This window comes from Larimichthys crocea, chromosome VIII, assembly GCF_000972845.2.
Source record: "Larimichthys crocea isolate SSNF chromosome VIII, L_crocea_2.0, whole genome shotgun sequence".
NCBI lineage: Eukaryota > Metazoa > Chordata > Actinopteri > Sciaenidae > Larimichthys > Larimichthys crocea.
The window spans coordinates 30,605,881-30,622,585 of NC_040018.1; the positions used below are offsets into that span (position 1 = coordinate 30,605,881).

Below are 16,705 nucleotides of genomic sequence, written 5' to 3' on the forward strand. Positions count from 1 at the left end.
TGTGAACAGGCAAAGAAGACGGCAAGTCGTGTCAGAAGGTGACGGTGAGGATGACGATCAGGAAGAACGACTGTCGCAGCAACAGGCCGGTACGTTTGTGTTTTCAGTGTTTTCAAGTGTTCTTCGTGGTATTTTAGAGTTTGTCATTTCCATAAACCATAAAAACTTGTTGATGATGTCATGCTGCACTCGGGGTACGGCTCTCTGATCCCCAACAGGGAATAACCGGCGAGATGATTTACAGAAACACTGACGAGCAGCAAACCGCCTCGTGTCTTTTAGGTGAACATCGTGTCGTGTGACGGGAAGTGTCCGTCCGCCAGCATCTATAACTACAACATCAACACGTACGCTCGCTTCTGCAAGTGCTGCAGGGAAACTGGGCTGCAGCGCCGCGCCGTGCAGCTCTACTGCAGCGGAAACTCAACCTGGGTCAGCTACAGCATCCAGGAGCCCACCGACTGCTCCTGCCAGTGGTCCTAAACACACACACACACACACACACATATATATATATATATACATACATATGCACACACAGTGTAGAAGAAGAAGAAGAAGAAGAAGAAGAAACCTCAGCCATGTTGCTTTAGGATGTTTGAGAGTGAAATGCTGAGCTGTGATTGGCAGGACTCATCTTGGGTCCTCTGCTGGCTGGGGCGTGGTACTGCAGGCACAGAGGCGCCCTTTGACCTCTTCCCAGAGAAGCAAAAAGACAAATTTTGTTTGTTTTAATCACTTAAATTATTAATTTGTTGATGAGTCACGTAAAGAGAAGCTGAGTCTGCTCGCTGTGATCGCTCCTTTGGTTCAAACCTTTGACATATTTAAACGTGGACGACAGGACAATACACTAAGGGCACATTCGGCCAATCAGACGCTCAGACCGGTCAAACCTCCACAGTCAGCCTCTGAAACTGAGACTATCTAAACTCTGACACTTGTTTATTTCATGAAGCAGCTTCTAAAACTGAAGTCTGACTGAAATTCACGCTGCGGAAGTTTAATCTGGTTTGTGTTGAGCGACACAGACAGTGAATGATATTAAACTATGCAAACTGTCTCCTGGCATCGAAGCTCGACACATTATTCATTCACATATTTGTAAAATAAATCATTAAAGCACAGAAAACATTCATAATCTTTTGCTACCACATCTGGTATCTGTTTTCTGTCAGATTTCTTTCCTGTGGTCAGTCAGTTAAAGTTGTTTCGTGTCTCTAAATCCAGTTCTGATAATAAATCATTGATATAATCGATCAAAGCGATCGGTGAACGCCCTTAAAAACTTTCTTTTTGCTTCACTGTGCTGCCGCTCTGCCGGCAGAGGAAAGAGAAAGAGACGGAAAAAGTAAGTCGATGTTTAGTGTTTGAGGAGGAACTCATTTCTCTGCTCGTCTTCTCGTTATGGCTGAAAAGATTTATTAATAAAAACAGAGGTTTTAATACAGACAATCAGGAAACATCATCATCGTCATCGTCATCATCGTCGTCCTTCTTGAGGTTCATATTTGACCCTTGTTCTTTGTAAATAACGTCAGTTTCCTAACGTTTAAAAATGATTTGCAATATCAAATTCGTAGATATTTCACTGCTAGAGAGACAAGAACAATAAACTGTATATTCAGTGATGTGAAGTATACGTTACGTAATCAACACTAGTGAGGTGTATTAACTGATATAAATCCAGCTGTATGTGGAGCACTTTATTTATTTATTGGAGTTCGATAGAGCACAGCCGATCTGATTTATGTGGAAGACAACACGATGAGAAGAAGGAGCCGCCTTCGGCCCGACAAACCAGAACAGGATCCAGAACTTTGATTTGGAAGCCGCGGAGAAGGCGAAGCGAGCGTGGTGGTGTTGTTTGTAGATGTATGTTTCTCTGTGGACTAAATTCTTAATGTGTTTGTTCATATCAAACAGACTCACCTGGATAGTCGACTTAAAGAGGATTTGTATCATACAAATGTACATTTTGCATTTTCAATAAATATTTCCTTTGGAAAAACTAAACGTGGTTTGGTTTGATTATTTAAAGACAGGACAGAGAGAGAGAGTACCCGTCGAACAAGAAGGCTTTTTGGCCACACCGTAGTTTCTATCATTGAACCGGCTTCACTGTGAGCATCCTGAGCTCTTCCTGAACGTCTACATATATATTTTATGTGGCTAAAGTGAAGAAATGTGACCTTTAATTCAAGAGAAAGAAACTAGTTTCTCTACTTTCTTCCAGAAATTTCCTCTTTTTTTAACATGGTGTTACTGACGCTCCGGAGGTCACACAGCCAAAACTATAAATGTAACATCTTCAGCATGTTCTCACTGCGTAGCCCACAGGTTGTCCTACAATTATGTTAAAAATCATGTATGTGGAGTGAAATTTGTGGCCACAGCAGCTGTTTTTCAAACGTATTTTTCTCTGTGCCTCCACTCTAGCCGACGCAATTCACACCCATAAAGTTGAATAATTTGAAAACTATAAATAGTAGAAATTAGTAAAATTCAAACACATATGTTGTAAATGAGCTGAATCTAGTGATGTACTTTTTATTTTTGTAGGACAAAATTTGTGGGAGTAGTCAGGAAGAATAATGATAAAGATTTGAATTGTGGACGTGGACTCGGCATCCACACTGACAATAATAAAAGCCTCAAAGCGTCTTCCTCATATTAATATAGAAGGTATTAAAATATTAAATTCATCTTCCCATGAGGAGCAGGCGTCTGCTCTGTTAAATAAACTTGTACTAGACGGATTAATTTGATTTGCTGCTGCTGTGCATCTGTGTCTCTCTGTCTCTAATCATAACAGGTTTCAATGCTACGAATCAGTTAATCAGTCATTGTAATTCATTGTCATTTTTATTCATTCATTGTAATTCATTGTCTTTTACATCATTGTATTCATTGTTCATTTTGCATCATTATGTAATGTACAATATGTTTGTGTTGATTTGCTCTGTATTGCACGTCTGTCCGTCCTGGGAGAGGGATCCCTCCTCTGTGGCTTCTCCACCTTTTTCCCTGTTTAAAAGTTTTTGTGTCACTGGAACCGAGGGTCTAAGGACAGAGGGTGTCACTCCCTGTACAGATTGTAAAGCCCTCAGAGGAAAATGTGCTTTGTGACTTTGGGCTGTACAAATAAAATCTGATTTGATTTAATTGGATTTGATTAAGGGCTAACGTGTTGCAGCATGTCCACCTCCAGATTTTTCTCCTTAGACAAACCACAAACAAAACTTTTGACATGACGGGGATCCAGCTTGGTCATTTTTCTTTCTTACACATTCATACAAGCACATTTGAAATTGAAATTGAACTTTTCTGTCGCCTCATGCACCGAGCACAGAGCTGCTCGGCTGATTGTGCTGGTCTCATCAACGAGGCTCACCTGCCTCTCGTCCAGCAATCACACACGGTGAATAAAAGCGTGGTCAGGACAGCACGCCGGTCCTATATTAGTGTTAGTCAAGCTGCACTCGGCTCAAGACTCCTTCAGTTCTCCACTGTGCCTGAATAACTTTATTAATCCCGCTGTGGGCCGTTAATTTGGATCAGCTTTACACACAGACTTACAAACATGCAGCTGAAACGTGCTGAAATCTTTATTCTGCCTTCATGTGTGGACTCTCTCAGATGAAACATTTGGGACTGTTGAGATCAAATTAAAAGATCTCCGTCTTTATTTCAGAGACTCAGTGTCCAGTATCAATCAACTACTAAACCAGATGTGTGAGGATGGATATTCAGAGGAAGTCCGGGCAGTAAACCTGCTCCTCCTCCTCTCGTACTGCTGTTTCACAGCCCGCTCAGACTCCAGACTGGCTGGCTGGTCTCAAACACACACACACACACACACACACGGTTGATTACATGCTGCGGCACGTTGGCACGGGCAGACGGGAAAGCGATACCGAGCCGTGAACCCACAAAATCCGGGGATTTTTAAAGCAGACATGTAAACCAGCCCACCGCCGACGCGCTGCCAAGACGATCACAGAGCTCAGATGCTGAGCTGAGCTGTGTCTGACTGCAGCGACGCTCAGGTCAACTTAACACAAAGACGATATTTAAAACAAGTTCTCACCTGTGATCAGGTGAACTCTGCCATCCGTACGTCTGTTCTCACACTATGTAACTTTGGGCAATTTAAAAAAACAAACACCTTGTGCAAACTGACAAAATGAAACAATTTACCCACGTGGCGTATTCACATATTTAGTTATTAACCAACTAGTAAGTTAAAGTCTGGCGGGCAAAACACTTCTGAAACGCTGCAGGTCGGGTTTGAAATCACACGGAGAACGGACCAAAACTGGACCACCAGGAAGAGGTTTCCAGGCCCGAGGTTCCAGGGAATGCTGACGGGGAGTGGAGCCAATGTTGTGCCAGAACCTGAGCTGGTCTAGACTGCAGTCTAAAACCTAAAATCTTTATTTTTTAGGACGAAGCCACGCTGTTGAAACAAAATCTTTACGTACCACAGATGTGCAGGTTAGCCATCAAGGTCACGGACATCCAGGGTTGTTTTTTGGGTTTCTCCTACGTATGAGACTGTGCTGCAGGGACTGATGGGAAAACTGAGCAGGTGGAGGTCAGGTGATGGAGAAAAGAGGGTTACTACAGGTCAGGATGGAGCGTCAGAGGCATGTGGCGGTTAAAACAAAGCAGACACGAGAATGTGCGACAAAGTTTGGCCGGCGTTGTGACGCGGCTCCGTAAGCCCGAACTGAGGGACGGAGAGAAGGGCACATAGTGATCATTGGACCGGGCTGCATGAGCGCTGACGTCCAGAAACAACATTCACTGATGTCACCAAACAACCATAAACTGACGCTGGTGTGTTCAGCTCCACGTGAAGTCATGTTCTGTTTTTGTCCAACAGGTCCACTGATGCCCACTCACACTCCAACATTTTTCCCTTCCTGTGTGTGTTGGCATGGTGCAGTGTTGTTGAGTGTCATCTCGCCCTGATAATCCTCCGACGACAGCTGCGAAAACATAAAACTGACAGAAGAGTCGAAAACTTTACGTGAAGAGAGAAGACATGTCTGTACCGTACGACATTAAACGGTGAAGTGTTGCTGCAGCTTCCTCCAGAAAATATGTAAACAAATATTTAAAATTAGAACAAAACAGAACAAGGTGTATGAACGCAGCACTGAAGGCAAAAATAAAAAAATATTAGTCATTAGATCAAGAAAAGTCTGAAACCTGCAGTTCCTCTAACGTCCACTTGAGGCTGGCTCCAGAAGTGAGTCAGTCTCCATAAGTCCCCATGTCCAAATGTCCAACTTCACAGCAGAAATAAACATGTTTACAGCCTGGTACAAAAAACAGTTTTGGTCTCTGTAGCTAATTTCCCCGTTCATGACAACTGTACTGAGGGTGAATTTATATACAACTCACCTGTTCACATTATATTAAGGCTTAAAGTTATGCAGGACTAACAGCGTGGACGCTTTGATTGACAGGTGGGTGTGGTCACAGGTGACTTGTTTCATTCAGCCGTTCAATAAGAGTATAAAAAATGAAACCCATAATAACAGAACCTGAAACCTGAAAATAAAAACTGAAACACGTGAAGCGTTCTGAGCGCTCGTCCCGGCATCGACATCGATACCGAGCCAACCTGCAGAGTCACAGCCAGAGAGAGGTGCATTGTGGGTTAAAAGGCTCACGCTTACGTCACTGGAAAGTTTCTGTCGGCTTGACGAGCTCAGAGCAGCTGCAGACACACACACACACACACACACACACACACACACACACACATTCTGGTTTTCCGTTGTTGTGATCGTCACAAACTGCTGCAGGATGTTTATTTAGTTTGTTTGTTACAAATCAAATTTAGATATCGAATCATCTTAAACACCAAAATCTGTTTTACAATATTTTCTATTTTTTAATTTAACACTGCATCGACCTGTTCTGCTCCGTCAGCCTGTGGCACAAACACTAACCAACACTTTGGTGATCTGAGCTCACAGTCAGGGAGCCCGGCTACCAAACTGAGCTAACATGAGCTAACAGCAGTTAACAGACTGAGCTAACATGAGTTAACAGCAGCTAACAGACTGAGCTAACATGAGCTAACAACACCTAACAGACTAAGCAAACATGAGCTAACAGCAGCTAACAGACTGAGCTAACATGAGCTAACAGCAGCTAACAGACTGAGCTAACATGAGCTAACAGCAGCTACAGCTGTCAGCAGTTTACTTCACTGTCCATCATAAACTCTGTAAATCACAGAGAGTTGAGGCGGAGCAGCCGGAGGACATCAGAGGGAAAACCAGAAAACATTTCCTCCATAAAATATGATCCAGTTTCACCAGAATCAGTGAAATAGTTGGTGTTTGTTGTTACGTACTCGTTGACCTTGTTGATGTTCGGCTGTTCGTTTTTGGTCATGAGTGATGTAATCAGAACTAAATGTTGCACTTCTCTCCGTCGTCTGTTTTCCAGTCCGCTGCCAACTGTACACACAGCGAGCACGTACAGTACGGTAAGACGAGCTGAAGTCTACAGTGACGGAAATTCATCTGAATGAGGATTCCTACGAGGGTGTCGATCACATGGTTTACGTGTCCGGTATCCATGCAGAAAACTGAATGAGACAGAGACAGAGCTGCTTTACACTCCTGATGATGATATTCAGTTATCAATGTTTATTAATGTCAGTTATTGATGAGGAGACAACAAATGAAGCCTGGTTGCTCAAACAAGTCACCTGTAACAACACCCACCTGTCAATCAAAGCGTCCACGATTTTAAAAGTGTTTTAAAAGACGTCTAACAAACCGCCTGCACCTCGACACATCACAGAACTTTTGAGTTCATGTTTATTAATCAAGAATATTATTAGTTTTAGAGACTTTGACTTGTATTCCATGTTGCTTTGACCTTTCTCATAGAAAACTGGACAGTTTTTAGGAAAAAATATTGGACAATTGTCATTTCTGGGCTGTTTTTATCACCTCAAAGGCCACTCATTTTAAAACTTTGAACATTTCCGAACATGTTCTGTCCAACTCCGTTCAGCTCAAACACAAAAATGTCAAATGCAGAAATAAAATGTCACCAAAAGACCAAAACAAAATCAACTTTTCTTCTGTTCTGAAGAAAATCAAGACATGAAAATAAAGTCCTGACCTAAAGTTTATCTGCTTTTCTCTGTTAATTAAATATTTGTTGATCTCTGGGTTTATCTGCTTTTCTCTGTTAATTAAATATTTGTTGATCTCTGGGCTCCATAAATTCACTTTTAACGAGTCATATTTCATTTTTTTTTGTCCAGAATAAAACAAAACAAAACCTGACGTGCTGATGAGCTCTTCCTGTTCAGGCCAGGAGCTCATAAAACACGTCAGCGCCGTCCCCACTTCAATCGCCGTCCCCCTTTTGTTGCTGCGTCTTTGAACCAGAGGACGACGTCGCTCTGATTTACATCCTGAGGAGGACGAGGAGTGAAAAAACATCCCGATGTCAGAGCCATGCAGCTGATGACAAGGCCAGACCGCCGACCATCAGGTGACAGTCGGCCGGGGACAGAGCTGGACATTTGTCCACCCTCGACAGGAAGTGACCTCTGAGGGCTTCGTCACAGCAGGAGCAGATAGAGAGAGCAGGTTGAATTGATTTAACCTCTGACCCCTGAGAGGAAGACGGAGGTGGATCTGATCTGTTCTCAAGAAGCACAGTGAAGCAACGAGGAGCTGCTTCTTTAAACTACATACTATACTAATTCAGCCTAAAAGAGCCTCAGTGTTTTATTATTCTATATATTTCAGGTTAAAGTACTTCTGTCTATTCTAAAGATGAACTTATAACATCAGGATCCTGTCGGTCGGTGAAATATCAGGCAGGACGTGAACATCTTGTCCTGTCAGAAGCAGAAATAAGAAAAGCTAAGACTCCATGAAGCTTGCACATGAGAAGCGAAGCCGGGCCCGTGAGGTCCGATCCAGCAGATCCACTGCGGACAGTGATGACGCTTTGACTCGTCTTTATTCGGTTACACACAGAACACACAGTATTACTTTGAGCCGGTCACTGCTGACTGCCACGCTTTGGGGTGTCTGGGTCTGTCTCAGCCTCCCAGGTCCAGCAGAGGGACTAGACACCTGGATGCAGGTGTGCTCATCACCTCTCCCCTGCAGCTGATGCACCACGCCGCCTCCACAACGAGTTACTGCAGCTCAAAGTGCTGGTTCTGATGTGCACGGAGAGGGACACGAAAAGACTCAACAAACTGGTCAACGGGTCCAGCTCTGTCCTGGACTTCCCTTTAAGGAGGCTTTAAACACCATGTAGATCTACCACAGGAGCTGCTGGGAGAACTGGACTGGATCAATAAAGTCCCGTCAGATTGTGTTTGAGGCTGCAGACCAGTCAGGGTGTCCAGTGTCTGCAGGAAGCTCCAACAATGAGTATCAGAACTGAGCAGAACTTCATAATATTATGGCTGCATGTGCATAATCAGTGGAGTTTACAGGATGTTTATTTCATGCATAAAAATCAGACGGGACTTTCTGCCCATCAACTCGTGTTGGATTCATTTCTATTACTCAGAAAAAAGATCGGCTCATAAAACACGTCACCAGGAGTTTTCAGTTTGCTTTTACAAACGTCGAGATCCTCCTTGTTCCAGTGAAGAAACACATTTCTGTTGTTCCTCATAACTGCAGAGTTTCATAACGGAGGGGAAAACCGTGAAGAGTTTTCAGGAACAGCGTCTGAAAGGACCGTTACACATGAGTAACTGTTACCGCCTGTTCACTCACTGCATGTGTGTGGTGCAGCTGTATCAGTGTTACAGTGAAGTCGATGCTGTAATCACAATTTAAACGTTTAGAGTTTGGACACTGCAGAAATCAATGATTTGCAACTGAATGCAGCACAAAGACTCAAAAGTTAGTGAACCCTACAACGATTAAAACAACTTTATTAAATGTGAAGTTTACCCCAATTCACAATACTGACTCCAAATAATGGACTCAAACTCAAACTACTCAAACACGTTTTAGTGTAATTTTGCATGGTTTTTTTTACAGCGTACTGTACAGTATGAGCGCGCATTGTGTTCTGCGTCCTGTTTAAGGGAGTACTGTAAAAAATGTGTGTAAAAAGCTGTATAAAAGTGTGTGGTTAGGGGTTTGACGGCCTTAAAACATGTATAATAATTGTAAAACTTACTTCACGGATTTCGTTTATTGCGGGTTATTTTTAGAACGTATCCCCTGCGATAAACGAGGGACCACTGTATTGTCGTTCTTTAGTTAAAAAAAGGTTGATTTAAGAAAGGAAAATCAGATTTCACTGGGGCGACAGTATGTGAACCCTCAGTTAACCTCACACAGTTTCTGTAGTGACTCATCGGTCTCTCACGTCTACTTCAGACGATATTTGCCATTACCCATGTTCTCGTGTCTCTTGCTGATATTGAAGGTCGTCCACTTCGAGGCAGAGTTGTAGTCTTTCAGACAAATGTGCTGTCACTACCCTCTTCCTGACGTCCTCTCTGTATGGGTTCACCTGGGTAAGACTAAAGTCACCTGGTTTTGTAACATCTCTGATGTTATTGGTCGACTTTTGGGAAATTCAACTGCGGAAGTAATCTGGTTGTGTTGAGCGACACAGACAGTGAATGAAGAGTGAGCGAGGTTAACCCGAAGCTAACCAGTCAACACGAGCGGATCGCAGCCGCGCACAACCCCTGCAGTTGGATTCACTGGCGTCTGTTCGTGCTGATCAGCTTTTAAAAGTTGCAAGCCAAACATTTTCAATCACGCCCCCGGTGGCGGCTGCAGTATAGTTTATAAAACCCCGCCCCTGCATGTTAAACAGATTGGGACATGTTGCAAATGCAGTAACATGGATTCCTGTCCTGTCCAACGGGAGGAATGATTGCACCAAAACAAAACCTGAAAATAACATCAACTTATCGTAAACCAATGAGAAAACACGTCTGTGCTCTGATAACTGAACGCAGATATTAAACTATGCCAAACATGTCTCCTGGCATCGAAGCTTGACCACTATTCATTCACATATTGTAAAATAAACATTAAAGCACGAAAACATTCATACATCTTTTGTACCACATTCTGGTATGTTTCTGTCAGATTTCTTTCTGTGGTGCAGTCCAGTTAAAGGTGTTTCGTGTCTCTAAAATCCAGTTTCTGATAATAAATCACTGATTAATCGTCAAAGCGATCGGTGACGCCCCTTAAAAACTTTTTTTTGCTTTCAACTGTGGCTCCGCCTGCCGCAGAGGAAGAGAGAAAGAGAAAGAAAAAGTAAGTTGATGTTTAGTGTGAGGAGGAACGCATTTCTCTGCTCGTCTTTTCGTTATGGCTGAAAGATTTTAAAAAAACAGAGGTTTTAAGTACAGACAAGTCAGGAAACATCATCTCTATCGCATCGTCGCCTTCTTTGGCGGTTCTATTTGACCCTTGTTCTTTGTAAATAACGTTTTTCAGTTTCTAACGTTTAAAAAATGATTTGCAATATCAAATTCGTAGATATTTCATCGTAGAGAGTACAGAACAATAAACTGTATATTCAGTGAATGTGAGGATACGTTACGTAATCAACACTTAGTGAGGTGTATTAACTGATATAATCCAGCTCGTATGTGAGGCACTTTATAAGTTATTTATGGAGTTCGATAGAGCACAGCCGATTCTGATTTATGTGGAAGACAACACGATGAGAAGAAGAGCCGCCTTCGGCCCGACAAACCACAGAACAGGATCCAGAACTTTGATTTGGAAGGCGCGGAGAAGCGAAGCGACGTGGTGTGTTGTTTGTGATGATGATTTCTCTGTGGACTAAATTCTAATGGTTTTCATATCAAACAGCTCACCTGGATAGTCGACTTAAAGAGGATTGTAGCATAACAAATGTTACATTGTTGCATTTTCAATACATATTTCCTTTTGGAAAAACGAACGTGGTTGGTTTGATTATTTAAAGATAGGACAGAGGAAGAGTACCCGTCGAACAAGAAGCTTTTGACCAACACGTAGTTTCTATCATTGAACAACCGGCTTCGACTGTGAGCATCCTGAGCTCTTCCTGAACGTCTACATATATATTTATGTGGCTAAAGTGAAGAAATTGACCTTTAATTCAGAGAGAAAGACTGGTTTCTCTACTTTTCTCTTCCAGACAGTTTCCTCTTTTTTTAACATGGTGTTATTTAATGATGCCGGAGGTCACATCAGCCAAAACTATGAAATGCTAGACATATTCAGCATGTCTCACTGTGGTAGCCCAAGGTTGTCCTACATTATGTAAAAAATCATGATGGAGTGCAAATTTATGGCCACACAGCTGTTTTTTCAAACGTATTTTTCTCGTTGTGCTCTTGCCACTCTAGCCGACGCCAATACAACAACCCATAAAGTGAAAAATTTGTAAAACATAATAGTAGAAATTAGAAAAATTCAAACACACACGTCGGTAAAAAAAAAAAATGAGCTGCATCTAGTGATGTTACTTTTTATTTTTTGTAGGAAAAATTTGTGGGTATCAGGAAGAATAATAAAATTTGAAGTGCTGGACGCGACATCAGCATCACATCGACAATATTAAAACGCTCAAAGCGTCTCCTGCATGTAAATTATAAATTTAAATATTATTATCTCGCAGGCGCGTTGCTTTATACTTGTACTGACGGTTATTGAAAATTTGCGCGGCATTGTCTCTCTATCAGTCACTGTCTTTCATTTTTCGTCTAAATGTCAATCACGTTCATGTCTTACATTCTCTAATCAGGTCTTTATCTCAGTATAATAGTTGGGTTGATTTGTCCTACCACTGACATTATTGCCACTCTGTCCGTCTGGGAGAGGGATCCCTCCTCTGTGGCTCTTCCTGAGTTCTCCCACCTTTTTTCCTGTTAAAGTTGTTTGTGGGCACGTGGAACGAGGGTCTAAGGACAGAGGGTGTCACTCCCTGTACAGATTGTAAAGCCCTCGAGGAAAATGTGCTTTGTGACTTGGGGCTTACAATAAAACTGATTTGATTTTTGTTGATTAAGGCCTAACGTGTTGGCAGCATGTCCACCTCCAGATTTTTCTCCTAGACAAACCAAAAACAAACTTTTGACATGACGGGGATCCAGCTTGGTCATTTTCTTTCTTATTACACATCATACAAGCACATTGAAATTGAAATTGAACTTTCTGCTCGCCTCATGCGGTCCAGACTCAACGAGGCCACCTGTCGCTCGTCCAGCAACCACTCACACACGTGAATAAAAGTGTGGGCAGGACAGCACGCCGGTCCTATTAGTGTTAGTCAAGCTGGCACTCGGCTCAAGACTCCTTCAGTTCTCCCTGTGCCTGAATAACTTTATAATCCGCGTGGGGGCCGTTAATTTGAAGCAGCTTTACACACACAGACTAACAAACATCAGCTGAACGTGCTGAAATCTTATCTGCCTTCATAGTGTGGACTCTTTCTCAGATGAAACATTTGGGACTGTGGAGATCAAATTAAAAGATCTCGGTCTTTATTCAGAGACCAGTGTCCAGTATCAATCAACTACTAAACCAGATGTGTGAGGATGGATATTGAGGAAGTCCCGGGCAGTAAACCTGCTTCCTCCTCCTCTCGTACTCTGCTGTTTCACAGCCCCGTCAGACTCCAGACTGGCTGGCTGGTCTCAAACACACACACCACACACACACACGGTCGATTACATGCTGCGGCACGTTGGCAGGCAGACGGGAAAGCGATACCGAGCCGTGAACCCACAAAATCCGGGGATTTTTTAAAGCAGACATGTAAACCAGCCCACCGCCGACGAGCTGCCAAGACGATCACAGGCTCAGATGGTGAGCGGAGCTGTGTCCGACTGCAGCGAGCTCAGGTCAACTTAACACAAGACGATTTTAAAACAAGTTCTCACCTGTGATCAGGTGAACTCTGCCATCCGTACGTCTGTTCTCACACTATGTAACTTTGTGTAAAAACACCTGGTGCAAACTGCAAAATGAAACAATTTACCACCTGGCGTTCCACATATTAGTATTAACTAACTAGTAAGTTAAGTCTGGCAAAACACTTCTGAAACGCTGCAGGTCGGGTTTGAAATCACAGAGAACGGACCAAAAACTGGACCACCAGGAAGAGGTTTCCAGGCCCGAGGTTCCAGGGAATGCTGACGGGAGTGGAGCCAATGTTGTGCCAGAACCTGAGTGGTCTAGACGCAGTCTAAACCAAATCTTTTTTTTTAGGAAAGCCACGCTGTTGAAACATGGAGCCTAGATTGCTAATGCAGTCCAAAACTTTAACTACCACAGATGTGCAGGTTAGCCATCAAGGTCACGGACATCCAGGGTTGTTTTTTGGGCTTCTCCTACGTATGAATTCAGTTCAGAGCTTTATTGTCCTCCAGGGAAATTGATTTGCAGTGACAATGCAACTTACACAACAAACAATAAATAGACAACAGTGACATAGAAAATGAGCAAAGTAAAGCAACCAAAACTTGATTTAAACAATCCTAAATGAAGTAAGAATATAAGTGACAGAAGGAAAAGTCTATAAAGATAGATAACAATGCCACAAGAACAGTGCAATTTAAGAGTTGTGCAAATTAATTGCATTGATTGCACGGGAACAAAGGAGAATTTATACTATTTGTTCATGTATCTCCGTCCAGACGGCAAAAAGAAATAAATTCCGTGCAACAATGGGTGGTCAGGGCGGGACAGGATGGACCGAGCCTTCTGTAGGACTCGTCTGTCAAAGATCTGAGGACAGAGCTGCTGCATGCCATTATCTGTTTGGCATCTCTCACAATTTTGAACAGACATTTTTGTTTTTAACCACAGGTTTCCATAAAATGAGATCAAGCAGAAAGTTAAAACTGACTCAATAAAAGATCTATAAAACAAAACCATTAACTATATGAGACTGTGCTGCAGGGACGGATGGAAAACTGAGCAGGTGGAGGTCAGGTGATGGGGAAAGAGGGTTACTACGTCAGGATGGAGCGTCAGAGGCATGTGGCGGTTAAACAAAGCAGACACGAGAATGTGCGACAAAGTTTGGCCGGCGTTGTGACGCGGCTCCGTAAGCCCGAACTGAGGGACGGAGAGAAGGGCACATAGTGACATTGGACCGGGCTGCATGAGCGCTGACGTCCAGAAACAACATTCACTGATGTCACCAAACAACCATAAACTGACGCTGTGTGTTCAGCTCACGTGAAGTCATGTTCTGTTTTTGTCCAACAGGTCACTGATGCCCACTCACACCCAACATTTTTCCTTCTGTGTGTGTTGGCATGGTGCAGTGTTGTTGAGTGTCATCTCGCCCTGATAACCTCCGACGACAGCTGCGAAAACATAAACTGACAGAAGAGTCAAACTTTACGTGAGAGAGAAGACATGTCTACTGTACGACATTAAACGGTGAAGTGTTGCTGCAGCGTTCCTCCAGAAATATGTAAACAAATATTAAATTAGAACAAGGAGGTATGAACATAGCCACTGAGGCAAAAATAAAATATTGGTCATTAGTCAAGAAAGTCTGAAACTGCAGTTCCTCTAACGTCCACTTGAGGCTGGCCTAGAAGTGAGTCAGTCTCCATAAGTCCCCATGTCCAAATGTCCAACTTCACAGCAGAAATAAACATGTTTACAGCCTGGTACAAAAAACAGTTTTGGTCTCTGTAGCTAATTCCCCTTCATGACAACTGTACTGAGGGTGAATTTAATACAACTCACCTGTTCACATTATATAAGGCTTAAAGTTATGCAGGATTAAGAGCGTGGACGCTTTGATTGACAGGTGGGTGTGGTCACAGGACTTGTTTCACCAGGCGTCTTCAGCCGCTAAATAAGAGTATAAAAAATTAAACCCATAATAACAGAACCTGAAACTGAAAAAAAACTGAAACGTGAAGCGTTTTGAGCGCTCGTCCCGGCATCGACATCGAACCGAGCCAACCTGAGAGTCACAGCCAGAGAGAGGTGCATTGTGGGTTAAAAGGCTCACGCTTACGTCACTGGAAAGTTTCTGTCGGCTTGACGAGCGCGAGCAGCTGCAGACGACACACACACACACACACACACAGACACACACACACATACACACACAACTACCACACACACACACGACACCCATAACAACACAACATACACACACACACACACACACACAAACACACACACACCAAACATAAACAAACCAACATTCTGTTTTCCTGTTATTCAAAATGCTGCAGGATGTTTGTTTAGTTTGTTTGTTACAAATAAAATTAGATATCGAATCATCTTAAACACCAAAATCTGTTACAATATTTTATATTCTTAATTTAACACTGCATCGACTGTTCTGCTCCGTCAGCCTGTGGCCAAACACTACACTTTGGTGATCTGAGCTACAGTCAGGAGCCCGGCTAACAAACTGAGCTAACATGAGCTAACAAACTGAGCTACATGAGCTAACAAGAGCTAACATGAGCTAAACGAGCTAACAGCAGCTAACATCAGCTAACATGAGTACAAACTGAGCTAACACAGCTAACAAGCTAACATGAGTTAACAAAACTAACAGCAGCTAACATAGTAACATGAGTAACAAACTGAGCTAACTAGCTACAAACTGAGCTAACAGCAGCAAAAACGAGCTAAAGCAGCTAACAAACTGAGCAACAGCAGCTAACATCAGCTAAAACTGAGCTACAGCAGCTAACAACTGAGCTAACAGCAGCTAACACAGCTACAACGAGCTTACAGCAGCTAACATAGCTAACAAACTGAGCTAACATACCAACAAACGAGCTAACAGAGTAACAACTGAGCACGAGCTAACAACTGAGCTAACAGCAGCTAAATCACAACAAACTGAGCTACAACAGCTACAAACTGAGCTAACAGCAGCTACATCAGCAAAAACTGAGCTACAGCAGCTAACAACTGAGCAACAGCAGCTACCATCAGCTAACAAACTGAGCTTACACAGCTAACAACGAGCTAACAACTAACAAACTGACTAACAGCAGCTAACATCAGCTAACAACGAGCTTACAGCAGCTAACAAACTGAGCTAACAAGCTAAATCAGCTAACAAACTGAGCTAACAGCAGCTAACAGCAGCTAACAAACTGAGCTCACAGCAGCTACAAACGAGCTAACAGCAGCTAACATAGCTAACAAACTGAGCTTACAGCAGTAACAAACTGAGCTAACAGGCGCTAACATCAGCTAACAACTGAGCTTACGCAGCTAACAACTGAGCTAACAGCAGCTACATACTAACATTAGCTAACAAACTGAGCTAACAGCAGCTAACTAGCTAACATAGCTAACAAACTGAGCTAAATGAGCTAACAACTGAACTAACAGCGGCTAACAACTGAGCACAACGAGCTAACAAGTCAAACTGAGCAACGAACATGACTAACACTACGCACAGAGAGCTAACATGAGCAACAGCATAACAACTGAGCTAACATGAGCTAACAGCAGCTAACAGACTGGCTAACATGAGCTACAGCGGCTAACAGATAGCAACATGAGCTAACAGACTGAGCTAATGACTAACAGCAGCTACACTGTCAGCAGTTACTTCACTGTCCATCATAAACCTGTAAATCACAGAGAGTGAGGCGGAGCAGCCGGAGGACATCAGAGGGAAAACCAGAAAACATTTCCTCCATAAAATATGATCCAGTTTC

At 42.9% G+C, this 16,705-nt stretch overlaps 1 protein-coding gene across 1 annotated transcript in view; it reads left to right on the top strand.

Moving 5' to 3' along the window:
* The window catches only part of otog (otogelin), a 53,631-nt gene extending 53,124 nt beyond the window's left edge, over nucleotides 1-507 (top strand). Inside the window, exons 55-56 of the mRNA XM_027281370.1 lie at nucleotides 10-89; nucleotides 283-507. Of these exons, the coding sequence (XP_027137171.1) occupies nucleotides 10-89; nucleotides 283-483 (281 nt within the window). The 3' untranslated portion in view covers nucleotides 484-507. The remainder of the gene's footprint in view (nucleotides 1-9; nucleotides 90-282) is intronic.
* Nucleotides 508-16,705: the final 16,198 nt, after the last annotated feature.